Source organism: Macaca nemestrina, chromosome 17, assembly GCF_043159975.1.
Source record: "Macaca nemestrina isolate mMacNem1 chromosome 17, mMacNem.hap1, whole genome shotgun sequence".
NCBI classification, from domain to species: domain Eukaryota; kingdom Metazoa; phylum Chordata; class Mammalia; order Primates; family Cercopithecidae; genus Macaca; species Macaca nemestrina.
Genome location: NC_092141.1, coordinates 54,252,741 through 54,279,851, shown reverse-complemented (window position 1 = coordinate 54,279,851; position 27,111 = coordinate 54,252,741). Strand labels below are relative to the sequence as shown.

At 42.3% G+C, this 27,111-nt stretch overlaps 1 protein-coding gene and 1 long non-coding RNA gene across 14 annotated transcripts in view; one reads left to right on the top strand and one right to left on the bottom strand.

Moving 5' to 3' along the window:
- LOC105476759 (uncharacterized) overlaps positions 1-16,290 on the bottom strand; it is a 277,502-nt gene extending 261,212 nt beyond the window's left edge. For 5 of the 6 annotated variants that reach the window (XR_011615747.1, XR_011615745.1, XR_011615744.1 and 2 more), the window contains exons 1-3: positions 14,831-14,963; positions 4,513-4,694; positions 1,813-1,907 (exon numbers count right to left, since the gene is read on the bottom strand). This is a non-coding gene — a long non-coding RNA (uncharacterized lncRNA). Of the gene's footprint in view, positions 1-1,812; positions 1,908-4,512; positions 4,695-14,830; positions 14,964-15,425 lie in introns of those variants that run through there. The other variant, XR_011615746.1, reaches the window with a different exon arrangement.
- Positions 15,025-27,111, top strand: part of LOC105476758 (target of myb1 like 1 membrane trafficking protein) — a 57,038-nt gene continuing 44,951 nt past the window's right edge. For 4 of the 8 annotated variants that reach the window (XR_003016862.2, XR_011615737.1, XM_071082939.1 and 1 more), the window contains exons 1-3: positions 15,025-15,231; positions 18,016-18,100; positions 20,062-20,140. Coding sequence is in view for 4 of the 8 variants with exons in the window: in XM_071082939.1 (XP_070939040.1) it covers positions 15,174-15,231; positions 18,016-18,100; positions 20,062-20,140 (222 nt within the window). In the remaining 4 variants the exon portion in view is untranslated. Of the gene's footprint in view, positions 15,232-15,287; positions 15,493-18,015; positions 18,101-20,061; positions 20,141-27,111 lie in introns of those variants that run through there. The other 4 variants (XM_011732928.2, XM_011732927.3, XM_011732929.2 and 1 more) reach the window with 4 other exon arrangements.

Here is a 27,111-nt window from a genome sequence, read left to right as displayed (position 1 = left end):
GTATTATCAGTAGTATGAACTGTGCATAATTGTATTGCTATATTTTTATACACATAGCAGAGCAGTAAGTTTGTTTACACCAGTGTCACCACAAACACATGAATTATGCTTTGCATTACAATGTCAGGACAGCTATCATGTCACTAGGTGATACGAATTTTTCAGCTCCATTATAATCTTATGGGACCACCATCGGATATGCCACCTGTTATTGACCTTAGCGTTCTTATGTGTTGCATGACTATAATGAGGTTTGAGGACAAACCCTGCTAGAAATAAACTGTTTATTCGTTTTTGCCAGCATTGTGTTTATATCATCCCATGGGACTTTGCTCAAGTTTTTCCAGGTGACCCAGCCCAATCCCATCTTCATTCATTCTATTAATGACATCCCTTCCCACCTCAATAGAAAATGCAAGCCCAAACTGAGTCAGTGTTTTCAGCCTCGGTGTCTTTCCTTTTAAAAATGCGTTCTAGGTAGCTAAACATATTCTGGTTGTGCTCCCCACTTTCAAGTGGCAAGTTTTTTTGTGAGTGAATTACTAAGAGTCTTCAGGACTTCCTACCCAGCACTTGCCTTTTAATTTGCTATGACCAACCTACAACACCTGTCAACTCTTCCAATGGATTAATAGATCTGTAATTAAAATCCAACAGAGAGCCCCCAAAATTAATTAGGACATGAAACAGCCATGTAAGCAGCATGGAGCACAGCTCTGTATAAAGAAAAGACAAGCTTCATGTAAAACAAGTGTATACCCCAGGCAGGCCTCTGTCCGTCTCTCATCAGCTGGCCCCTGAACTGCCTGTTTCTGATCTGTAACCTCATCGTGAAAGTGCCTAATAGAGGGCAGCCACACAGTGGGTAGCAATATAACGCAGTGACTGCTTGACTTTTTATTTGAAATATAATCCTCAGGGGAGCCTATTTCTTCTACTTACAGAAAAAAGGAAACTTTAGAGAGATCAAATATCTCATTGCTCACACCTAGGTTTTCCCTTCAGATCTCCATGCTCTGTGGATGAAGGCTTCCTTTAAGTTTTCTGGAGTCTGAGCTTATGGACATAATGTCATGAAAGCAGGATAGTGCTGCATATGTATCTGCTTCTTACTGTGAGACCTTGGGCAAGTTATCAATACTCTGTGCCTCAGTGACTAGCACTTGGCAAGTGTGCAAATGCCAGGTATATTATTAATGCTGATTGGCCTCTAACAGAAAGATAATGGTAGTGATGTCTATTTTCTCCTGTTCTCAAGGGGTTATACCTAGGGGATCCATATTAACTTTAATGTACATCCAGATTTCTAAAAAACGGTTTCTGAAAGCAAGTTGCCATGTTTTATGCAACATTTGGCAATTAACTGTTTTTCTCGTTGTTGTTGTTGTTTGTTTGTTTGTTTTTTAATAATGAGGCGAGGTGCAGAGGCTCACACCTGTAATCCCAGCACTTTGGGAGGCTGAGGCTGGTGGATCACCTGACGTCAGGAGTTCAAGACCAGCCTGGCCAACATGGCGAAACCTTATCTCTACTAAAACTTAGCTGGGTGTGGTGGTGCAGCCTGTAATCCCAGCTACTCAGGAGGCTGAGGCAGGAGAATCGCTTCAACCTCGGATGCAGAGGTTGCAGTGAGCCGAGATTGCACCACTGCGTTCCAGACTAGGTAACAGAGTTAGACACCATCTAAAAAAACAGAGCCAGAAGTAAAATGTCCTTCAACATACCTGTGAAAGGAGATATATTAACACATCCAAGAATTCACTCCTTCAGTGATAAAACATCTTTCTACCCTGAATAGCTACAAAATTGTACCTTTTTTTCTCGTACAGTAGAAGAAGAGAATGGAAATTTCTTCCAAAATCGAGGTTGTCTTAAGATTGGCAGCCAGAGCAGGAGACCATAAAACACTGTCAGAGATGACAAGGGTTGAATTAAGTTCCAGGGACTGCTAAGAGCAATGTGAAGGACTCATCTCTGGTCAGGGATAACTGGGCATAAAAGCATATTGATTAATAATGTAACCTTCCTTTAAACCTTTTCCCAGGCAGTCCAGAAACCTTCACTGCACTCAGGTGAGAAACATGAAAAGGTTTTCCTCAAGATTTTCAATAGAAGCAACAACTGGAATAAACCAGACTTGTCATGGAACGATTTTTACCATATGGGGCCCTGATGCCTCACTGAGCAGGACTGTCAGGCCTGAGGTGGGTACACAGCCATGCTTCCTACTCATCAAATGCCCCCAGAGAAAGTGGCTGTGCATTTTCAAGAAAAAAATGACTTAGGCTTGCTCAATCCATTCAGAGACTAGGCAGAAAGTATAAAACAAATGATTCAGAAATCTCCCAACATAGCCAATATTTGCTGATAAATATTTGATACACACCTCCAGTTCCCAACCTACAGAAAGAATGCCACCTAGGCTCTTTGGAGTTGTTGGAAATAGATATTCATTGAGGTTACACTAGCAATGGGAAATCAGCTATTAGGCTACATGTGGAAATAAGAACAACATAACTCCTCCAGGAACCCAGGGATGGCTAGACTGAAGCTGGAATGCAGATTAATTGTGCTAAGATTTTTTTAGGACACACAATTCTCAAGACCCACAACCCCTACCAATGTGAATTTTCTCAAATTCTCTAGTCTCAATCCTACTAACTAACTACCCCACCCTCTAGTTGGTTATCTTTTTAAAATATTTTCATTTTACTTTACTGATAGCTTCTGATTACTCTTGGCTCCTGATGCTGCTGATCCTACTAACAATTGCTCTGTCTGTCCATCTGTCTGCCTATCTAGAGACACCAATTGTTACAAAGATCTCATACAAGGTCCTTGCCAGGGCAACATATTGGGACTGGCTAACAGATTTGTCACCCTTATTTTGGATGCCCCCTCCTAATCAAATCAGCCAAAATGCTGGGGTCAAATGATTCAGCACAGGGATTTTCAGAGTATGACCTGCAGGGCAAATCTGACCTGCCGTCTATGTTTGTACATTCATTAGCTTATGTATTGTCTATGACTGCTTTTGTGCTACGATGGCAGGCAGAGTTGACTAGATGCCAGCAGAGCTTAAAATATTTACTACCTGGCCTCTTACAGACAATATTTGCTGATTCCTGGTTGAGAATACAGACAAGTGTTCAGTGTAAGAAAGTGCACAGGAAAGAAACTGTAAACGGGTTTTCTTAGGAAGGGCTCAGGAGTATAGAAGATATTCTGAGGCCAAAGATCTCAGGGAAACTGCAGGGTGGCCTTCTTGGGTCCATACACATGCCATACACTAAATAAACATGTACACATACAAGTATATACTTGTATGTAAGTATGATTTTAAGTGAATAAGATGATTTTAAGTGAATAAGATATAAATTAATTAATTTAAAAGTGAAACTGATTCTGTACTATCTCTTTAATAACTTTTTTTAACATGATTCAGAATACACCTCTAATCACGATGCAAACCTCTGATACAGCAATATCAAAACTGTACATGACCTGTTTTGCATTCCTATTTAGCCCTGGAATGCAACCAATGCTATTGTTGTTGTTCTTATGTTTTTATAAGGAACATGGTAGGACATTCACTTTATAACTTGGGGCTAAGACTAATACAAAATATGATGATTTCTACCACTTTCATCCCTACTACTTTTGAAGCTCATCCTGATCTTTTTATGATTAAGAAACTTAATGAGGAAACATTGTATGATTACTAGGCTCGAGAACTTGAGGAAAAGTAAAATTTCTGCCCATCTGCATGAAGAATTAACTTTGTCCAGTGATTTATAACTTCTTCCTTAGTTGATTGTGAGCACTTGGGATGCAGATTGGATTTGTGCTTGTTCATATACCACTAATTCCTAGCATCGTGACTGGCGCATTTGGGGACTTCATTATATGTCTGTGGAATGAATGAGTGCATGCTGCCATATGTTCTCATTGCTCAGTTGGTAAAGCTAACATAGAAGGACTTTTAACTGTAAAGACATTAGGAACACCTTAGTAACTGCTCTCATCACTATAGAGATGGGCTAGCACTGAAAAGTAAAAGTTCTCTCTATAAAAGAGTGAGGCACAGAATGAGATTCAGACTGACTAGAGCTCTCTTCTCCTACATTACAATGGTCATTACATTATTTGGTCATTACATTATTTGTGCTCAGGCCTACACTAACAGGCCTGGGTCTAACCCTATGCTGCCCAGATCTTTAATCCAGGACTCAATCCTCCATGCAAAGTTAGTTCCTAGTTTGTACTCCCATGATACTGTGTCCATATTTTTATTTACCACTTAGACTGAACTGCAATTATCTGCTTACTAGGAAGTTTCCCTCACTGGCTTAGGAGTTCAAGTTGTGCCTCTGTATAAAATTCAATAATGTGTGATAAAGAAAGGAAGGAATAAATGATCTAATAAGGATGTAAAATATAAGTCACTATCCCCTTTTGTCTCCTTGACCATCTATGCTGATTGATCGTGACATCCATCCTCATTAGACTTACCTTCAACCTCTCCCCTTTCTTAATGGTTTTGCCTCTCCAGTCTCTAACAATATTTCAAACTTTGGGCCAGGTGCAGTGGCTCACGCCTGTAATCCCAGAACTTTGGGGGGCCGAGGAGGGTGGATCACTGGAGGTCAGGAGTTTGAGAGCAGCCTGGCAAACATGATGAAACCCCGTCTCCACTAAAAGTAAAAAAAAAAAAAAAAAAAAAAAATCAGCCGGGTGTGGCGGTGCGTGCCTGTAATCCCAGCTACTTGGGAGGCTGGGGCAGGAGAATCTCTTGAACTCAGAGGCAGAGGTTGTAGTGAGCCAAGATTGTGCCACTGCACTTCAACCTGGGTAACAGAACAAGACTCCGTCTCAAACAAAAATAAATAAGTCACACACACACACACACACAAAGTTTGCATAACTATAGGTATGTATGTGTTATCAGAGATTCAAATCTCAGACATGGCCTTTGTGAAAGCATCCCCTCCTGCAGCCACCTAATTTCTGATACACGTCAGCCTTCCCAGACAGCTCCTTCCCCTGGATCCCCCATCTGCCTGCTAAATAAGTAATACCAGGTTTCACTGCCAATGTAAGACACTCAGGAAGTAAAAACAGCAGCATCAATGTGCTTCCTGGCAGCACAACTAGACTTCAGCAAATAAAACACCCTGAAAACAGCTGGCTGAGGTTCCCGGAGCCCTCCTCCCCCTCCAGTGAATCACTCTGTAGAATGTGGCTGCCCAGCTAGGCCTTTGCGAGAATTTGATAAGTTAACCAAGGCTGCCCTCTCATGGTTAAAAAAACTACCTGTTATAAAATGTTTTCTATTTTTCAAACACGAGAAATCGAGGGCACCCCACTGAAATACCTGTGTAATACTTATCTTTTTAAAGCAGATAATTTAAAGTATGCTGCATTCAACTTCTAAGAAACAATGAATGAGAAGTAAAATTAGAAGTGAAAAAGTATATTCAAAATGTTAAAACTTGCTCTAGATTGAATTATCATCACTAAGAATTCATTGGCCGGGTGTGGTGGCTCAAGCCTGTAATCCCAGAACTTTGGGAGACCAAGGAGGGCAGATCACCTGAGGTCAGGAGTTCAAGACCAGCCTGACCAACAAGGTGAAACCCTGTCTCTTCTGAAAAAAAAAAAAAAAAAGAAAAGAATTCATTGATTCTAGAATTTAAGTAGATGAAATAATTGCTGAACCTTGATGAGCCAATAATAAAAAAAGAAACAAAGAATTGCTTAATACATGGGATTTCTGTCTTAGGTGATTTATTTTAGACTTTAGTTGGCTTACACAGCAGTAACACTGGTTCTGTTTATATATTAATTCATTTAGTAAATATCTGCAGGGAACACACTAGAGAATCTCAACTACTATAAGATGTACTTTTTTCCTCCGTATTTTAAACATCTCTAATGCAGCCAGGCATGGCGGCTCACACCTGTAATCCCAGCACTTTGTGAGGCCGAGTTGGGCAGATCACCTGAGGTCAAGAGTTAGAGACCAGTCTGGCCAACACAGCGAAACTCCGTCTCTACTAAAAATACAAAAAATAATGAGTCAGGCATTCTGGTGGGCGCCTGTAAACCCTGTTACTCGGGAGGCTGAGGCAGGAGAATTGCTTGAACCTGGAAGGAGGAGTTTGTAGCGAGCCAAGATGGCACCACTGCACTCCAGCCTGGGTGACAAAGGAAAACTCTGTCTCCAAAATAAAAATAAAAATAAAAATAAAAACATCTCTAACACGTCTCACAACCTGTGGTATGTTATAATCTCTGTCAGCCAGGCAACAGCAGAAATGCATACACAGTTGTCATTGCGTGGGTATGTGCAATCTGCTTGTCATTTCTGGTGGCTTATGGGACACTGATACCCTTGATATTTCAGTCCCAAATCTATTTAAGGACCATTTTGGGAAGAAAAACGAGTCCTGTTTGTTGTCTGGAAAAGCTTTCATTGATACTTTGTAGTAAGATAAAAAAAAAAAAGCACCACCATCAAAACTTAAAATGAGTGTCAACAGCTTAGAATAAAGTATTGGGAGACAATAGCAGAGCTCTCTAAAGAAAAGCAGGGTCACCAGTGCTGACAGTGGCATAAAAAATGACAGGGTGGGGAAAAACACACTGATGTCTCTGAGTCAAGGAGTGAGTTTGGAGAGTTGGATTCTGTATGGGAAGAAGAAATATCTTTGTTAATTAATTAATTAATTTTGAGATGGAGTTTTGTTCTTGTTTCCCAGGCTGGAGTATCTTGGCGTGATCTTGGCGTGTTCTTGGCTCACTGCAACCTCTGCCTCCCAGGTTCCAGCGATTCTCCTGCCTCAGTCTCCCAAGCAGCTGGGATTACAGGCACCCACCACTATGCCTGGCTAATTTTTGTGTTTTTAGTAGAGACATGGTTTCACCATGTTGGCCAGGCTGATCTCCAACTTGTGACCTCAGGTGATCCACCGGCCTCAACCTCCCAAAGGGTGGGATTACAGATGTGAATCACGGCATCCAGCCATCTTTGTTAATTTATTTTGCTTACATTTTCTTTTTCACATATGCAAAAGAGTCATATATACAAAACATCTGGTCCAATAATTCTCAAAACATTATTTAAATAAACACAAAATAAAAATTATAAGTAATAAGAAAACAGTATCTCATAGTTTAACTGGCAGCTTTTCTTTTCCTTTTTGTTGTCCCTAAAAAAAATAGTGCATCTTATCACAGAAAGAGTTTTAGATGTAATGAACTATAGAACATACGAGGCGGTGTTACAGTCACTGAGTAATGCAGTGATGAGCAAAACAGAACTTTCTGCGCCCTCCCCAAGCCAGATAAGAATATATAAATATGCAAACAAATGCATCTATAAATATGCAAACAGATGAAGAAATGAGAGCATTTCAAATAGCAGTAAATGCTATGAAGACAATAACCCAGAAGAAGAGGATAAAGAGAGGTGGGGCGGGGGCCAAGGAGGCTTTAAATCAGCACTGAAGGTACAATCAGGAGAAGTACATGGCAGTTGCACATCACACCATAATAGGTAGGAGAAGAAATGCTTTCAAGGTGCAGGCAGAGGTCAACAGTGACAAATGGTGTTAGAAGAGAAAAGAAGGTGAGGTGAGAGGACTGTTCTTAATATCGGCAAGACAATGGCTTTTAAAAACGGTATTACAGCTGGACTAAAGTAGGTTATAGGACGATGGACCACCAAATCTGCATTTTTTGGGTAGATCTGCTTTAGGACCTGAGGGAAAGAGTTGGCCTGGAGGGCTGTGGCTGCAGCGCAATATAGAATCACAACGGTATATTTTGTGGATCAAGGGAGCAATACGAAGTCTTGCAAGACAAGTAAACAAATAATTGCACAAAACAATTTCAGATTATTAACAGTGTTATAAAGGACATAACCAAGATGATATGATGGAAAATAGGGAAGAGAAGCCTACTTTAAGCTTTGGGCTTTAACAGGTATTGAACACCAAGGACATGCCAGGCATTTATTAAAAGCATTCAAATGTCAGCTCATTTAATCTTGAGACCTACTTTTTGAGATATGTTCGATTAGTTCCATTGTTACAGATAAAGAAACAAATGGGCCGGGCGCGGTGGCTCACGCCTGTAATCCCAGCACTTTGGGAGGCCGAGGCGGGCGGATCACAAGGTCAGGAGATCGAGACCACGGTGAAACCCCGTCTCTACTAAAAATACAAAAAATTAGCCGGGCGCGGTTGTGGGCGCCTGTAGTCCCAGCTACTCGGGAGGCTGAGGCAGGAGAATGGTGTGAACCCGGGAGGCGGAGCTTGCAGTGAGCCGAGATCGCGCCACTGCACTCCAGCCTGGGCTGGGCGACAGAGCGAGACTCCATCTCAAAAATAAAAAAATAAAAAAAAAAAAAAAGAAACAAATGTTCTGAAATAGTGATTTGCCTGTCAAAGATCAATTAGCAAATGGTAGCCCTGGGATTAGAACCAAATTTGACACTGAAATTAAATGTGTTTCCCCTGCTCTACACCCCTTTATTCAAGGCTTTCCTGCAAAACAAACCTCAAAGCAGCCAGCCTTTCACAACCCCTGCCACAAAAATCCCAGCTCATGGTCTCTTTTTAGAGCCCCATTCCTATGAGACCTTTTTCAATGGAATGGATCACCAAGTTGCACATTATTCATAACATGCTAACAGAAACCAAATGTGTAATTATACTGATACTAGTAGGTACTGATAGATAAAGATCCCAAACAGCATCTTTTAAGTAGTGGCTTTTAGAGAGACATTGCCCAACCTCAAAGGCCATTTTCTAATACTTGAAATTTTAGGCCACCTGGTAGATTGGAAGGATAAATGATCATGATAACTAGTTAATATTTACTGAGCTTTATTATATGCCCAGAATCATTCCAAGTGCTATAAACATAATATCTTCTTATTTTTCAAAACAACCCTATTATTTCAAAAGTATTTGTATCACCTTAGAGTTGATTTGAGCCCAGCTAATCTGATTTGCAAACTAAAACTAGGATCCCAAAGGAACACACAGGAATTAAATGACAAACCCCAAATGAGTTGTGTGCACCGATGATATTACAAAACTCACAGAAAGCTGGTTGGCTCAGGTTTTGAAAATATTGATTCCTTTGGTTTATTTTCCAGATAAAACTTTGGTTTTAGTCTCACAGGAATCCACTGAGATGACAAATTTAACCAACAGGTGCCCTTTAGTTCCCCCTCTCAATGGAGCTTCTTAATTGTACGGATGATGAGAGAAACCAAGGAAACTTTCTTTATGATTTAAAGATTAATGTTTGGAGGATGCTTGTGGTTTAAAATCAATCAACAAACTTCTGGTTGGCATTGCTGCCTAAGGAGCACTGGGCTCGTTGCTTCAGATGCTCTCCAAGATCAGCAACGGACCCCTGCTGGTGGGGAAGGCAGGGGCTGGCAGTGTGATGCAATGGAAAAAGGCTTAAGCTTGGAAATGAGAAAAACCCAAATTCACCTCCATATTGAGAGTGACTTTAGGCAAGTTAGTTAATGAAATGGGAGTAATTATTTTTTAAAAAATAATTCTGAAGTTTACTGGAGATACCAAAGCACTTTGTACAGTGCTTGGCACAGGTCGAAGTCAACAACTGTTCCCCTCTTCACTCTTCCTGTGCCTTGTCCTCTCTCATCTTGGGTCTCTGAGTTCAGCCTAAAACCCATAAAGATGGAACAAAACAGAGCTGGGGTTGGGGTTGAGAGAAACCCTCTCGTGTGAAGCTGATGGAGGGTTATCCTAAGAGCTGGAAGAGAAAGGTTGTTCTTTAATTTTCACAACCAGGAGTTGCAAAGACATAGTATATTAAGAAATGACTGGAAGTAGGCTGGATGTGGCTCAGGCCTATAATCCCAACACTCTGGGAGGCTGTGAGGTTGGAGGATCGCTTGAGCTCAGAAGTTCGAGACCAGACTGGGCAACATAATAAGAACTTCTCTCTCTCTCTCTCTCTCTCTCTCTATATATATATATATATATATATATATGGAAATAAAATGAACATATATTTGTGTACATGTGGTTTTCAAAAACAATGGGCAAGACATTGTGCAAAAGAAGGTCTATTTTAAGGAGAAATAATATGTCTTGAAATGCACAGGGATATTTGATCGTGTTCAGGAAAGCCTGAACTTCAATCTAGTTTCATCCCTAAACAGTATTAAAGCTTATGACATTGACAATTTCTGGACAGACAGTGTCCACAGAAAAGAAAAAGCAAAGAGAAAGAGAGGTAAAGAAGAACATAGAGAAATCCAGAACTGACTGAAATGAAAGTTGGGGATAACTTCAAGATTTTCAGTTTGGGAATTTATGGTACAATTAGCACATCCAGGGACCTTTAAAATTCTTTATGACCTTGAGGCATCCAAGACAAGTTAAATCAGAATCTCTGAGGTGGGACCCAGATATCATCAGTCTTTACAGCAACCCAGGAATTTCTATGCATATGGTTGAGAATGACTGCTACAGACAAAACAAGTAAGGTAGGATATTGAGATAATGGAGAAAGAGGATGAGTATAATTCTAGACATACTGAGTTCAAGTTTCAACAAGGCATCCAGGAGGGAATTAAGGGCTGGATATCAGGAAGGACAGAACAACTTAAGATTTTGAAGAGCCATTCATTAATATGTACGATAAACATACCTTAGGCTGGGCATATTGGCTCATGCCTGTAATCCCAGCACTTTGGGGGACCAAGGTGGGAGGATCACTTGAGGTCAGGAGTTCAAGACCAGCCTGGCCAGCATGGTGAAACTCTGTCTCTAATAAAAATACAAAAATTAGCCAGGTGTGGTGGCCTATGCCTGTAATCCCAGGTACTTGGGAGGCTGAGGCAGGAGAATCGCTTGAGCCTGGTGGGAGGCAGAGGTTGCAGTGAGCTGAGATTGTGCTACGGCACTCCAGCCTGGGTGACAAAGTGAAACTCTGTCTCAGAAAAAAAAAAAAAAAAAAAATCCCTTAAGGGCTGTTGAGTGTCAGGACACCAAGTCCTACAAATGGGTCCTTTTCCTTTGTGGGACCTATATCTAGGAGGCAGGGAACAGATTTTTAAACAAATCAGTGATATAATGTGTTGTGGACTATAAGACAGAAATTTGTACCTGGGACAGGAAAGAAGGGTTCAATTCTTCTGGGAGTTGTCAGAAAAGACTTCATAAAGAAGGGACAAGGAGAAGGTGGGATGAGAGAAATGCAGAAAGAGAAAAAGGCGGACCTTGGAAGTATGGGGAGACTTACTTAGGTCTAGCAGAATGGAGAGGAAAATGGAATCAAATGAAGATCACTGAGAATTAGCAGTCAGAGAGAGAGAGAGAGAGAAAAAAAAAAAAGTAGGATAGAGAAGTGCCCTGAAAGATAAGGCTGGCTAATAACGAAAGGCCATCACATGAGTGGTGCAGAGGGTCAAAGATGATGGGGATGACTATTAAAGCTGAAGATCACATAGTTATGAAAGTTCGTTTTTATAGTGGGAGAGTTGGGGCAGAGAGTAGGTAGTGTTTGGAACTAGACCCATGGAAAAAGAGAAGGATAATGAGAAGGCTAGTGGATATACTAAGGGGAGGGTTATAGGGAGCACATTTAAATATTAAAACAAGGAACAGGCCTGGTGCGGTGGCCCACGCCTGTAATCCCAGCAGTTTGGGAGGCTGAGGAGGGTGGATCACGTGAGGTCAGGAGTTCGAGACCAGCCTGACCAACATGGAGAAACACCTTCTCTACTAAAAATACAAAATTAGCCGGACATGGTGGCACATGACTGTAATCCCAGCTACTAGGGAGACTGAGGCAGGAGAATTGCTTGAATCTGGAGGCAAAGGTTGTGGTGAGCTGAGATTGCGCCATTGCACTCCAGCCTGGGTAAGAAGAGTGAAACTCCACCTCAAACACAAACACACACACACAACAATCAAATGAGAAGGCAAAAATCTCTTAGCTGCAAGAATCGTGATGGTGGGTTATCTTTGTCTTCTACACAGGTGTACTTGCCAAATTCAGTCACTTCATTCTATAGACACTGCCCCCTAGAACCCACTTCTTTCAAAATGTGAACTAGTAAAGGGCACCACCTACCATCTAGAGCTCTACCATGAAAGATGATAGCACAGCTGTTCAAGTCACAGGTTCTGGAATTAGACAGTCCTTCCCTAGCAATGTGACTATGTGAAAAATTATTTCCTTTTCTTTTCTCTTTTTTTTCTTGAGACAGAGTCACTCTGTTGCCCAGGCTGGAGAGCAGTGGCACGATCTCATCTCACTGCAATCTCCGCCTCTTGAGTTCAAGCGATTCTCCTGCCTCAGCCTCCCGTGTAGCTGGAATTACAGTCGCCCACTACCATGCCCAGCTAATTTTTGTATTTTTAGTAAAGACAGGGTTTCACCATGTTGGCCAGGCTGGTCTCAAACTCCTGATCTCTGGTGATCTGCCCGCCTCAGCCTCCCAAAGTGCTAGGATTACAGGTGTGAGCCACCGTGTCCAGCCATTACTTCGGTTTTTCTAATATGAAATATAAAGTAATAATGGTACTGGTCTCAACGTTATTATGTGATTAAATGAGATAATGCATGTAATATGTTTAGAACATATCTGGCATATAGTTCTAGCACAGAAAATATTCACTATCGAACAAGAACAGAAAAAAAGTAGAACTTTGTGCCAGCAAAGTATATGACTTCCCCTATTCCTGTATTCTTCAAGAGGTCTCGCACTGAATCAAGCAGATCCTTTAAAAAAGTAACACATCAGGCTCGATAAACAGATTCACCTAGTGACAATAATATAGGCTTTGGAACCAGGCAGCCATGAGTCAAACTTTAGTCAAGCCATTTATGAGCTTGATCTTTCTGAATCTCAGATTACATATTTGTAAAAATGAGGTTAATACTACCTACCTCCCAGGACTGTGAAGATTAAGATAGATTTCTAGTTGTAGACACTTAGCACAGTTTACATAAATAAATGTTTACTAACTGTTCTTGGAATTGAAATTGTGGTAAGATTTTACTCCTGGTGTCATTTTACCCCTGTGGGATTCCGCTCCTTCTTTGACCTCAACTTAGTTGTGAATTCTATTGTCCCCGCTGCTAGACTTTACTAACATTAACCATGTGGATTTTCATGCCTGGAGAGAAGAGGAGTCATGGAGAAAGGAACAGAGTACACAAGAAAGCTGCAACAACCACCGTAACACCCTGGAGGGCACAGGGAGAGAGAAAAACTTCCGCCAGGCATTGCTGAGATAGAACACAGGTAGTACTCATCAACCTGGGTTCTGTTCACCCAAGCATCAAGTCCAGAAGATACTTCTTGCTACTGTCTCTCCTCTTTCTCAGTGCCTGAGTCCTGTCATGTAAGGAAAGCAGACATAGGAGAAAAAAAAAAAAAAAAAAGAAGAAGAAGAAAAGAAAAATCTCCCACATAGAAGTATGTTAAAAATCTATCTCTCTGGATGCTTGGTTCCTTCCTAGTTCTCATTATCTGATGGAAGGCCACTGACACCAACATTGTCCTAAGCTAAAATTGGCTTTCTTTTTCAGAGATTGTAGGTTGATTGTAGGTTGCAGAAAAGGCAAAACACTTTGCTAGAGGCTGTAGCATGGAATACAGATTAGGTTGGTGATGTCACAAAAGAGGGTTTCAACAGTGTCAGCAGAGGCTGTTAGTGATGACTAAGGAAGTTGATAAATGGCACCATCTGAAATAGTTACTCGCCCTGAATAGGCAGGTGGAGAATATTAGCTACAGATGAGACAAATCCCATTATGAGAAATATCATCACAACAAGAATATTTCATTCCAGATTTTAGAATCCCAGGTTTTGGCTCACTTCGGTCAAGAAAAACTATAAATAATTGAGTTCGAGATAAATAATTAAATGTTAGCCTCTTGGAGTGCATGGCAATTGGTTTTGATCTCTATATTAAAATTCACAAGACCACGGACATAAGTCAAAACAGGTCCCCTTCGTCTCCCTAGTCACCATATCCAGGGCTAAAAAACAAACTTGAAATGGGTGCCAGTTAGACTATAGGAAACAGGATCTACAAGCACCAGGAGCTCATCTATGGCTATCTGACATGGCCTGGGGACGCATCACTCTCTGGCAGCTGGAGATTGTTAACATCGCCAATTCAATGTTAATTGAATGCAAAGGAATAAGAAATAAATTCTGGTTCCCAAAGGGCAGCTGGAAAGGTGTTGGGCTTCTCAAACTCAGGCCTAAAACCAAGCATCCTCCTTGCCAGAGGAAACGGAAAGCCCCTCCCCCATTTTTAGAATCAGGCTGGAAAACACGGCTCCCAGAAAGTGGGGTTAGAAAACAAGAGCTTGCGTGGCGGCGCCCTGTGGTCCCTCGAGGAAACAGGAGAGACACAAAGAGGGCCTGCTCCTGGGAAGCCCTAACTTCGAACCCAATCCTTCCTCCTAGACATTACCTACAGCTTCAAAGGGCAGGGCGCACACCTCCCCTCCCGCATCTGTAGGGCGAAGGCAGGTCGAGGGTAAACATTTCTAGTTATTCAATTTATTCAGTGGTTAACTATTTTGTGGGTACCAGACACCGACCTAATCGGTTTACGTCCTTCCCTTAATTCTCACAATTCTGAATTTGTGTTATTAACCCCTTATTATCTTTGGTCTACCAAGGGCAGCCAAAGAGGCGCAGAGAAGAGTGACAATCTGCCTAGCAAGCGGCGGGATCAAAGCCTGGGTCTCTACTTCCCAAGCTGGAGATCTTGGGCTTCCTGCTCCTCCTGCGCGGGGCGAAAAGCCCACCTGGGATCCGAGCGGGCGGCCGCGCCACTCTCGCAGGCTCCATACGCCCACCGCTGCCCGCCTGTACCACCTGCAGCGGGCAGCGACGCCTCCTTGCCGGTCCCGCAGGGCGCGCTGCAGGTGCGCGGGGCGTCCCGAAGCCCCGCCCTAGCGTCCCTGCCCCGCGCCCCGCTCCTCACGCTCGGTACCCGCGCCCCGCAGCGGCAGCGCACAACGCACCGCCTCCGCCAGAGCCAGGGAAGCGCTCGGGCGAAGAGGAGGAGCCAAGGGTACCGAGCGGGTGGAGTCGGGAGCCAGAGAGCGGTGGAGGCGGATTTCCTGGGCCCGGCCCTCTGGAGCTACCATGGCGTTTGGCAAGAGTCACCGGGATCCCTACGCGACCTCCGTGGGCCACCTCATAGGTAAGGAGGCGCGGGGAGAGACGCCCAGGCAGGCAGGGGACCGTGGGATCCTTTCCTGCTTGATCCATTCTCGGCCTGCAGAGGACGGAGTTAGTCCAACTTGGAGAAAATCCTTCCCCTCCCCCAGCAACTTTCCCAGGGCACCCGCATTCCACCCGGCCCCCTTTCGTCCGTTTCCTTCTTGGCCAACTCACTCTAGAACCCGCAGTCCTCAAAAATGTACCTTCCTTTCGATGTCTCCTGGGGAGTGGAACCAAACAGGTGAACCGCGGGAGTCAGGCATGGAGTATTTGGGCCTCCACAAGGAGACACCAGAAACTTCTCGGCCAGGGGAAAGTTATTCCTAAACGCACACTCTCTAGGGCACGGTATTGTTATGCCCGTTTTACAGATCAGAAGAGGAGGCTCTGGGAGACTAAGTGATGTGACCTTACTGTGAGGGGCAGGTCTCCCCAAACCAGTTTTAAATAGTGCCAAGCTTATACAACCTGGATTGCTTTTCTGGGTAAACAAAGAGAATGAAAATGCTTGGCATTGGAGTGAAGAGGAGGGGAACAGAGGAGCCATCTGGGGGCACGGAGGTCTCTTGCAGGCCGCTAGGGACTACACCGGCATCCACCTAAAAGATTTCTCTCTCCTCCGAATGTACCTTGCATGATGTATGTAGAAGCCAGTGATTGGACTCTTACAAGCACCAGCTCACTGCTCCCTCTTTTCCCTGATTCCTCCCTTGGGAATTGGGTGTGGCACGAGTGCATATTAATGCCAGGCAAAGTGTGATGATGTCAGGAACTTAGTGGGGTGATGAAATCTTGAGAACCTAGTAGTTGTAGTAAAGAGGCCGAGATTTGGAAAATTTAGCTCACAGCTCTACTAACTGCCGTGACACCGAACACACCACTTAAACAGAACCTTAGTTTACACATCCTTATAAAATGGTCAGAGTAGCTACCATTGAGGAGATGCTTTCCCTTGATGGCTGTGCTTTGTTGGATATTAGAATGAACCCTGAGCAGAAATGGGTTCCGACTGTATCTTCATAGGCAAAAGAAACTTCAGCAATTCATCTGCTTAATTTTTTAATTCTGTAAACATGGACTAACTGTCAGCTATGTGTCTGGACCTGGATCAGGCACTGGTGAGGCCAAGGTGAGACGTGATCGCAAACCTGAGGGAACTCATTTTCTTGTAGGGAAGACGGCACGGTTTTGTGCCACACCTTTGCAATGCAAGAAAATGCAAAACACACAAAACTTACCGGAAGGGAGAAATGAATTCTACTGTGGCTTTTGAAGGGTGAATGGGAGTTTTCTAGGAAGATAAGCTTTGTCCATTTGGTGCCAAATTCAAGTTTTGTTTGTTTTTTGTTTTTTGCTTTGTTTTTTTTTTTGTTTTTGTTTTTGTTTTTGTTTTTTTTTTTGAGTGTCGCTCTGTCACCCAGGCTAGAGTGCAGTAGCTCTCGGCTCACTGCAACATCCGCCTCCCGGGTTCAAGCAATTCTCCTTTCTCAGCCTCCCGAGTAGCTGGGACTACAGGCCCACGTCACCACGCCCAGCTAATTTTTGTATTTTTAGTAGAGATGGAGTTTCACCATACTGACTGGGCTGGTCTCGACCTCCTGACCTCAGGTGATCCACCCACCTCGGCCTCCCAAAGTGATTGGGATTACAGGCGTGAGCCACCGCACCCGGCCTCAAGTGGTTCTTTTCCTTGATTGAAAGCAAGCCAAACTTTGGGGTTCCCCGAAACAAGTCCTTATTCTTTCTTTCCCTTCTCTATCCTTTTTGGTTTTTTCTCCATTTCCCCCAGAACCCCGTGTTTTCATTCTTAGGGATCTTATCCTTCTCTTAGGAAGATGTTAGCGCATTCATGTTGAGTGTTCCATTACCCTTTCCAGGTAACATCTTGTATTGCCTGATTATCTAATGATAGGGTTCCAAGTGCAGAAACATTCTGGTCAGCCTGGTGCAGCTGTGGTTAGTTTAGATGCTTGTTATTATTAGTTTGGATAGTTACTCAGTGCCAGTTTGAAACAATTAAGACTGATAGTAAAAGTGTATGCAATGGAAGTTTTTACGTAGTCGAGATAAGCAGTGTCTTTGCAAGTATTGATTGAAGTTATAATAATTGGTAAAATTAGAAGGAATCGTGAGATTAAGATGATAGGAGAATAAATATGTTACTATTATTTGGAGTTATGCCAATATTTTGGCTCCTAAGACCAATGGATTACTTCTCTCCTTTAAAAATTCTTTCCTCCTGTCCCCCCAGAGAATAAATTATTTTTAAAAACAAACAGTGAGACCAAACAACCTAGATTTGAATGCCAATTCTACTTCATACTGACTGTATGACTTTGGTAATTTCCTAACCTCTCTCAACTTCTGTCTCATCATCTCTAACAGTGGGTTAAATGAGATTGCATATGATAAAATACGTAGCACTATGCACTTCACCTTGTAGGTAGCTGCTCACTAAGCCCTAGTTCCCTTGTCTGAAAGCCAGGCAGGTGGAGATTTAGCTGGCCTGGCCTGGGCCTGTGGCCAGGTATTGTGCTTGCAGTCTTTATTAATAGATCACTCATTACTGTTGCTGCAACAGCACTCTGAACTTGGGTTCTGATTGATTCCTGAATTACTGAGAACGGTTCCAAAAAAAATCACTTTGCCCTTTGGCAATATACACTTATTGACACTTGCTAGTGCAGCCTAGGCAGATTATTTCAGGAATACCAGACATTTTTTATTCTGTCATAGCTCAGACTCAACAGCTTTTTCTTGGCAGAAAAGGCTACATTTGCTGGAGTTCAGACTGAAGATTGGGGCCAGTTCATGCACATCTGTGACATAATTAACACTACCCAGGATGGGTGAGTACAGCATAGTTTCCGTGTATTTGCCTCTGATAAGAAGCATCAGAACTACAGCACGTTTTCTCTTGCAAATGTTTCAGTTTTGTTGTTGAAAGAGTGTTTTCATCATTCATTAGGCGCTCTCTACCTTTTGAAGACTTGTCAGATTGAAATATTGGGGCAGCTGCTTGCTTCAGCATGTAGAGTATCTATAAATCCACTATCATTTTTTTCCTCTTGGCAGTTTCTTTAACAGTTTCAAATTTTGTCACTGTGAAGCTCAAATTGCTTCTTTTTAAAAGATTGGGAAAGGCCAGGTGCAGTGCCTCACGCCTGTAATCCCAGCACTTTGGGAGGCTGAGGCGGGTGGATCACGAGGTCAGGAGATCGAGACCATCCTGACTAACACGGTGAAACCCCGTCATTACTAAAAATACAGAAAATTAGCCGGGCGTGGTGGCAGGCACCTGTAGTCCCAGTTACTCGGGAGACTGAGGCAGGAGAACGGCGTGAACCCGGGAGGCGGAGCTTGCAGTGAGCTGAGATTGCACCACTGCACTCCAGCCTGGGCAACAGAGCGAGACTCTGTCTCAAAAAAAAAAAAAGATAGAAAAAGAGAGATTGTTTCCTTCTTTAGGAATATCTCCAGCTCCCATGGCCAGTATTTGATGAAACCGTCAAATATTATCAAGAAGCTGGTTGACTCCTGGTGGTGACCTATTTCTGGGCAATTGTCTTTAGTAACCAGGAAACAATATAGCAGTCTCTTTTCCTCCTTGTCACAGGACAATTTTTTTCCTTCTGAATGTCAACTCACCCATGTTTAAGCTGTATTCTTATAGCATGTGCTATCTTTTGCCCTTAAACTTCTTAAACTTTAGAGAATCGAAGTTGTAAGAAAAAAGTCATTAAGAAGAACAAACTGGTTTGCATGTAGTCAATTACAAGTTATTCTTTGGAACACAATTCTGGTAATTTTCCTGTGCATATTAAAGTGATAACTGACAGTAAAAGAGATTTAGTCTAGCTTATATTGATAAAGAAAACATCAAAATTATTGGTTATAAATAAATGGAAAGTGCTTATGGTTAGTACTTTTTTTTTTTTTTTTTTGAGACGGAGTCTCGCTCTGTTGCCCAGGCTGGAGAGCAGTGGTGCAATCTCGGCTCACTGCAAGCTCCGCCTCCCGGGTTCACGCCATTCTCCTGCCTCAGTCTCCCGAGTAGCTGGGACTACAGGTGCCCGCCACCTCGCCCAGCTAGTTTTTCGTATTTTTTAGTAGAGACGGGGTTTCACTGTGTTAGCCAGGATGGTCTCGATCTCCTGACCTCATGATCCGCCCGTCTCGGCCTCCCAGAGTGCTGGGATTACAAGCTGGTTAGTACTTTTAAGTGTGTATGGTTTTTTTTCCTATAATTCTATTTACCATGTTTAGTTCCTCTGGGAACATTTTCATTGATAATACCAATTCATTGATAATACAAAAAGAGACTCTTAAATTTGGACCCATACAAACAGTTCTTTGTAACATAAAATTGTGGCGTATTGGCAGCTGACCTAGTTTGTTGTAATTCCTCTTACATCCCCTTGTCTGTAGGGTGCTCAGGAAATACTAATAGTTTTAATTAAAATGGTAACATTTGTTGTTTCAGAAGTTGCATTTCCTATAAGTTGGTTCTGTGCATTGATAGAGGGATACAGGAATTAGCGCATTTCATGGGTGGTGCTTTCTAGGTAATAGATTTGTACAAAAATATTGTATTTGATTCTCATAAGGGGGTAGGTGGTATTTTCTGCCTGTATGTGTGAAGAAATTTAGGTTCAAGAAGTGAAGTCATTCGTGTAGGGTCCCACAGTAGGACCAAGGCCTTGGTTTTCTCCTTAGCCATTCCTCTCTCCAAATGCATGTTGCTTTTCAGAGAGACTGATTATTTTCAGCAATGCCTGAATTGGTGATTTCAGTGTATTTATTACCATAGGCCAAAAGATGCAGTGAAAGCTTTGAAGAAAAGGATTTCCAAAAACTACAATCATAAAGAAATCCAACTTACCTTGTCAGTAAGTACTTTAATTTTATAAGTAAGACTCAAATTTCTCAAGCTATAGTTACGTTTTTAATCCTGGGTACAAAATAAGAAGCAAGTATTCTGAGAAAACTAATAGGTTAGCTAATAGATGACCTAAGAGTTGTGTACAGTATGAGTTAAAACTCTTCATTTATGAGAATTGCAGAATAAAGTTGAGTTCTTTGTAATAGCATTTAATTTCACGGGAAGAGCTTGTTCCTGAAAAATCAATTGTTCTTGGTCAGGAGATGGGAATTAGTGGTTAACATGTATTATACATGGTGAACTGATGAAGAACTTTGTGTATTGGCTGGGTGTGATGGCTCATGCCTATAATCCCAGCATCGAGGTGGGATGATTGCTTGAGCCCAGGAGTTTGAGAATAGCCTGGGCAAGATGGTGAGACCCTGTCTCTACAAAATATTTAAAAAGTAGCCAGACATGGTAGCCTGCATCTGTAGCCCCAGCCACTTAGGGGGCTGAGGCGGACAATCACTTGAACCCAGGAATTCAAGATGGCAGTGAGCTATGATCATGCCCCTGTACCTCAGCCTGAGTGACAAAGAGAGACCTCAACTCTTAAAAAAAAAAAAAAAAAGTTTGTGTCTGGGCATGGTGGCTCACGCCTATAATCCTAGCACTTTGGGAGGCCGAGGCAGGTGGATCCCCTGAGGTCAGAAGTTTGAGACCAGCCTGACCAATATGGTGAAACCCCGTCTCTACTAAAAATACAAAAAGTAGCCGGGCGTGGTGGCGTGTGCCTGTAGTCCCAGCTACTCGGGAGGCTGAGACAGGAGAATTGCTTGAACCCAGGAGGTGGAGGTTGCAGTGAGTCAAGATCGCACCACTGCCCTCCAGCTTGAGCAACAGAGCAAGACTCCTTCTTAAAAAAAATAATAATAATAATAAAGTTTGTGCATGTATTAATTAACCATAATTTAAGATGAGAACTGAAATTTTGAAAAGTACCTCCCTGTTAGCTTTCTACCTCACTTGAACAGCTTTGTGGAATCCTGAGATGCTCTCAGCTCATTAAATTCCAACCAAGTTCTGCTGCCTGGCATGATTTGGAGAATGTTCTATGTTGGTTTAAGCAATTCTCCTGTGTGTTGTATTGTCTGTTATTTAAGTGTGGACTCTTATTTGACGTGTTCCCATTTTCCCACCATCCTTGGCCATATGACCTCTTCAGTCACGTTGGTGAGTTGTCCTTTTTACTTTAGTATGTGTTGCAAGCCCTGCCTGCTGCCTGAGAGTGAGCTGTGTAGCTTTCTGATTTATTCTGCACGCCTTTGTTTATCTCAGCCCAGCCGAAGACTGTGCATGGTCACGGCACTAATCAGCCAGCATCACACTGCCTTAGGAGCATTAGTCTTTATCAAGAGGACTTTGGGGCATATGTGAGCATAGCTCCTGGTTTCTAGTTACATGTAGAAGAAAATGGACATCTTGCATAGGCTCACTGAATGAGCAGAAATGCAATGAACGGTCTTCATGATTTGATCATTAAAGAAACCCTTCACGCTGGGATCTGAATATAGTTTTAGAGGCATTTTCCCCCTTCACCTTTTTTTTTTTTTTTTTTTTTTGAACCTCTCACCTATCCTTAACTCTTGAAGGTCACAGAATGGAGGAGATTGTGGAGAGAAGAGTGAGGCACTTCTGTAGAAATCCCAGAACGATGGGTCACTGATAGAAATGCCTGGCACCTGTCAATGTTCTTGACCACCCTGTGAAGTAGTTCTATTATTAACTCCATTTCACAGATGAAGAAATTGAGACTAAGAGAAACTGATTTATTTCCAAGATGAAAATGGCTATTACATAGCATAGGCAAGATTTGATCCCAGTCCTCAGATTCTAAATTCCATGCCCTTGCCTCATACTTCTTTGTTTCTCAGAACGAATCAAGCCTCTTAAAAGAGCAGGCTACTGTGTTTCCTTTGTGTCTTTAGTTTCTTCCTGTGTAGTACAGGGCCAGGTATATCAGATGTTGACTGGATTAATGATTAAGCACCACACCCTCATACACACACCTAATCCCATCTCTCCTAGTATCCGGGAAGACTCAAGGGCTAATGGAAGGTACGGTAGAACGGGAGTAGAAAGATGGGTAGATGTACCCTTTTGCTTGGATTTTCTTTAAATAGGCCTTTGACCCTTTGTATCTTCATGCGGATTTCCTCAAACTGTGTATTTAATGGTCCAGTCACCTCACCTCAGAGTATTCACTCCCTTGCAGAGGTGTGCATAGGGCCTCAAAACTGACTTTAATATTCACGTAAGCCATTCTCGTGGTATATCTGGGATATCTCAAGGGTGCCAAAGGTTAGGAGAATTCAGTAAGGAAGAGAAGGGCAGAAGACTAATTTATGCCACATTCTCTATTTCAGCATGGGGTATTATTATTTTGCTTTTTACAGGTGTTCACCATTCATAACAGTTTGCCGCTTCCTCCATTGTGCCCAAGCCTACTTGATGTGTCAGTGGTTGCTTCTTAATCCCGCCTCCATATCTTCTTCCATCATGGTTCCCTCGCTATGACGATGGACCAGGGACCCTCCTTGAGGAAGCTGGGTTATTCCAGAGTGTCGTGCCTCTGGCCCTCTGTTTCTCTTTGGGCTTCCACTCTTCCTTCTCATCAGGTAGTCTAATCTCTCAAGCCTGACTACCAGCTCGCTGCCGTTCCCATGATCTGTTCCACCTCAGATCTGTAGCTACCTTACCTTATGGGTTCTGTCCAATGTGTGCGAACAAGAGAATCTAAAGCCTGTGCCTAAAAACAGGCAAGAGTCACCAGTCAGAATACACCTTCATCCTTGGGGTCACAGTACATTAAAGTCAGGAAAAACACCTGGGTTTTCCTTGGATTTTCTTTAAATAGGCCTTTGACTCTTCATCTCTTCATGCTGATTTCCCCAAGTGGTGTATTTAATGGTCCAGTCACCTCACCTCAGACTACTCCCTGCCTTGCAGAGGTGTGCTTAGGGCCTCAAAACTGACTTTAATATTCACATAAGCCAAATTTAATTATGAGGGGAATTAGTCACAGAAGGAGTCACCCATGTCTGTCAAACGCAATTATAAGTTTACTAGTAAACTCTTTAAAAAGTAATCCCTATATATGACATTTCCATTTTATTAATGTAAAGTGATGAGAGCCTGTCAAATTCAGTTATAAATATTCTTTATGTTATCTGTCATGTTGAGTTCTCCATGGACGTGTTAACCTTGATTAGGCTTTAATGGAATCTGACTGTACTATGATTTCCTACCATCAGTCGGTAGAGCAGTTTTGTGTTTCAGCAGAATTTTGTTTCCAGGCTTTATTACTCTGAGCCAGGAAGTATTCTCTTCTTGAATGAGTCAATTGTGATAAATCTCAGCAAGAGGCTACTATTAGTGTCAAATAGAAAGTGGTTGAACAGGTTCCTAAGAATCAATTAGTTAATAGGCCTTTGTGGAGCACCCCCTAAGCAGTGAGCTTCAGGGGTTTCATAGGATGTGTAAAATGTGGTTGAAAATAATAATGAAGGAAAAGCTTGGTTTATTCTCCTTTGGCAAATTTCTAGTGAAACAAAATATCAGGCTGGGTTCAGTGGCTCGTGCCTGTAATGCCAGCAGTTTGGGAGGCCCACAAGGGTGGATCACTTGAGGTCAGGAGTTAGAGACCAGCCTGGGCAACATGGTGAAACCCTGTCTTTACTGAAAATACAGAAATTAGCCGGGCATGGTGGCATGTGCCTGTAATCCCAGCTACTTGGGAGGCTGAGGCAGGACAATTGCTTGAACCCAGGAAGCGGAGGTTGCAGTGAGCCTAGATTGTGCCACTGCACTCCATCCTGGGTGACAAAGCGAGACTCTGTGTCGAAACAAAACAAAACAAAGCAAAACAAAACCATGTGGTTGTCCCCCCAGGAGCTTGTTGCAATTGGAGGGACTGAGAGGAGTGAGGCCTCTAGGCTGGGGTAGTCACCTTGGTGAAGGCACTATTCATGGCCCAGGTGTAGCTCTGATGGCCCTGAAACCTGGTTGTTGTCACTGTGCCTGGTTTGGAAATTTACAGTGAGAAAATCTCTTTTTATTCCAGCCCTCTCTTAAAATACTTAGGTCAGCTAATCATCACATTCAGTCCTGCTAGGAAGTTCTCCGTGGAAGATGATCTAAATAGTTGCCATGTATTGAGGTCCTGCTTTGTGTCACGCTCTTTGTTATGTTTCATTTGGGCCTTTCAACAAGTCTCTAGAGGGAGATATTATGTCCATTTTGCAGATAAGGACACTGAGGCTTAGGATAAGTGATTTGCCCAGCTAAGCCCAAGAGATCAGTGAAGCCTGGAGTCACCCACTTCAGTCTCTCTTTGTTCCTTGGCTCCAGAGTTTTCAATCCCACCTCAGATTATGGATTCTTATTTGTCTTATTTCCAAATATAGGTTATCTGAACACATTTGCACCAAGTTCAATTTCAGAATATGTGAAAACAACATATTTAATTTTAATTTAATTTCCCACAGTAGGTTTTATTACTTATCTGAGTGAGTTGGAGGGTAAAAGAGGTTCTGGTGATATAATAGAGGAGGTGATGTAGAAGTAATTAGTCCTGGCATTCTTGATTCTAATGGGAAAACACAAAAGGCATGACTGCTAATCTCCAGATGTTCACATTTTTAGCATTTCATGTTGACTCTTTGATTTTGTGCATGTTCCTCCTGGGAGTGTTACTCATTATCATAAAATCTTGTTGCACCAAAGATAAAAATTTGTTTGTGAGGGCCAGGTGTGGTGGTTCATGCCTATAATCCCAGCACTTCGGGAGGCTGAGGTGGGTGGATCACCTGAGGCTAGGAGTTCGAGACCAGCCTGGCCAACGTGGCAAAACCCCATCTCTGCTAAAAATACAAACATTAGCTGGGCATGGTGGTGCACGCCTATAATCTCAGCTACTTAGAAGGCTGAGGCATGAGAATCACCTGAACCCGAGAGGCAGAGGTTGCAGTGAGTCGAGATTACACCACTGCACTCCAGCTTAGATGAGAGAGTAAGACCCTGTGTCAAAAAGAAAAAAAAAATATATATATATATGCCTAGAGAGAATGAGACTTGGATCCTAGGTATTTGCCTAAGACTGTACAACTAGTTAGGTGAAATATTTCTGTAAACTCACATTGAGCTAGAGGCACGTTTCCTTTCAGCATTTCACCCATTAAAAACTCATTATACTCATTATAATAATCCATCAAGCTAAATGGCATGTTATTCAACTTTCCAACTTTGTCTTAACAACCTGCACTAGTATAGATTCATCTTAGTATGTTTTGGATTTTGTTTTTATTTTCCTTTGCCTTAAAGGTTTTCGCTGTGTTTCACACAGCTACACGTGCTCACCTTCTGTATTTTCTGATTATCTTCTTGATCACAGCGCTTTAAAACTATAGCGTTCATACCTGCTGCCACTTTATGTATTTCCATTAAAGACAGACTAAAAATACAAAGACAAAGCATGGCATGAAGTCCATTTTTAGGGCTTCTATTCTGCAGAGATGATTATCCTGGTCATGTTAATGGTTTCTATGACCTTTCTAATTTGAGGTTGTAGCATGGAAACTAAAGATTTAATTTTGTTTTTAGATTACTTTTAGAAATCTACTTTCTGCATGCAGTTCTTCAGTATTGGCTCATTCTTTCTTAGTCAAGTTTCTGCTCACGTTGCTTTATCGCAAATGTGTTTTTCAAGGGAACTGGTGTTCCTTAGTGCATATTCTTAACTGTATAACACCCCATCCTCCAGGAAACTTTTCTTTTGACTTTACCAAAGGGGTGCCTTATGTACTCCTGATTTTGTGCTTCATTTTCTGTCAGTTACTCTTTGATTGCCTTCCTTGGATTTTCGCTGGCCTGTGTAATAGGTGAACCCCAGTGTTTCAGCCCTTCTTCCTCTCTTCTCATTGTAGGCAGCCTTGATAACTCAATTTTAGTCCTTCACTCTCTTGAACTATAGCTGTGTGTGTCCAGCTCACTGCTAAACACCTACTTAAATGTCCCTTATCTTTTGAACTCAAAATATCTAAATTTCAGCCCGTCATTTCTACCCCTAGACCAGCCATACCACCCCGTCTTCCAAATTTCCATCACAGGGTTCCTCATGCAGAATGAGAGTCACTTAACTTTCAGTCATCTTCCTTTTTTGACCAGCACTGTCATTCAAAGTTCTTCCTTCATAATTCTGTCGTGACTCCTTTTCTTGTACCCACATCATCTTAGTTTAGGCCTTTTGTATCTCATGCCTGAACTAGTGGGTTGCTAGTGGATCTTTCTGTCATTCCAGGTTTCTTCTCCCTCCACTTGCCTTTGCAGAGTGCTGCCTGACAACCTATCCAGAATAGTACTTTGCGCACATTAACCTTTTCCTCAATTTCAGGGTAAAGGTGTGATGGTGACAAACTAACAGAGACCCTCCGTAACTTCTTAGTGCCTTCAAGATAATATCCACACCCTTTGCACTGCCACACAAACTTCTCTACAACCTGGACAGACTTTATCTACCCTATCTTTACAGTCTCCCCAATTTACCTTTTTCAAGATGCCTCTGCTAGAGACAGACCAGAGTACTTATCTCCCCCTTCATAACTTACCCACTTTTCCACATTTATATAGTTTTCATACAATTTCTCTGTCTGGAATATAGCTCTATACTCATTTTTACTGTTCTTAGCCATTTTGCAAAGCCCAGCTTCCAATTAGCCTTTTCCAAAAGTCTTGTAAGACCACCTAGCCCTAAATAATCACTCTTGCCTATAAGGACCTATAGCTAGGGTGACTGTGCAATTCATCATCCAAACCAGGACATTTTTGAAAGTGAAAGGGTGTGTCATCATTAATAAACAGGACATTGGGAATATACCTGTGCTACCCTGGGTAAACTGGGACAGATATTATTCCATCTGTAGCTCATATGTTTGGCCT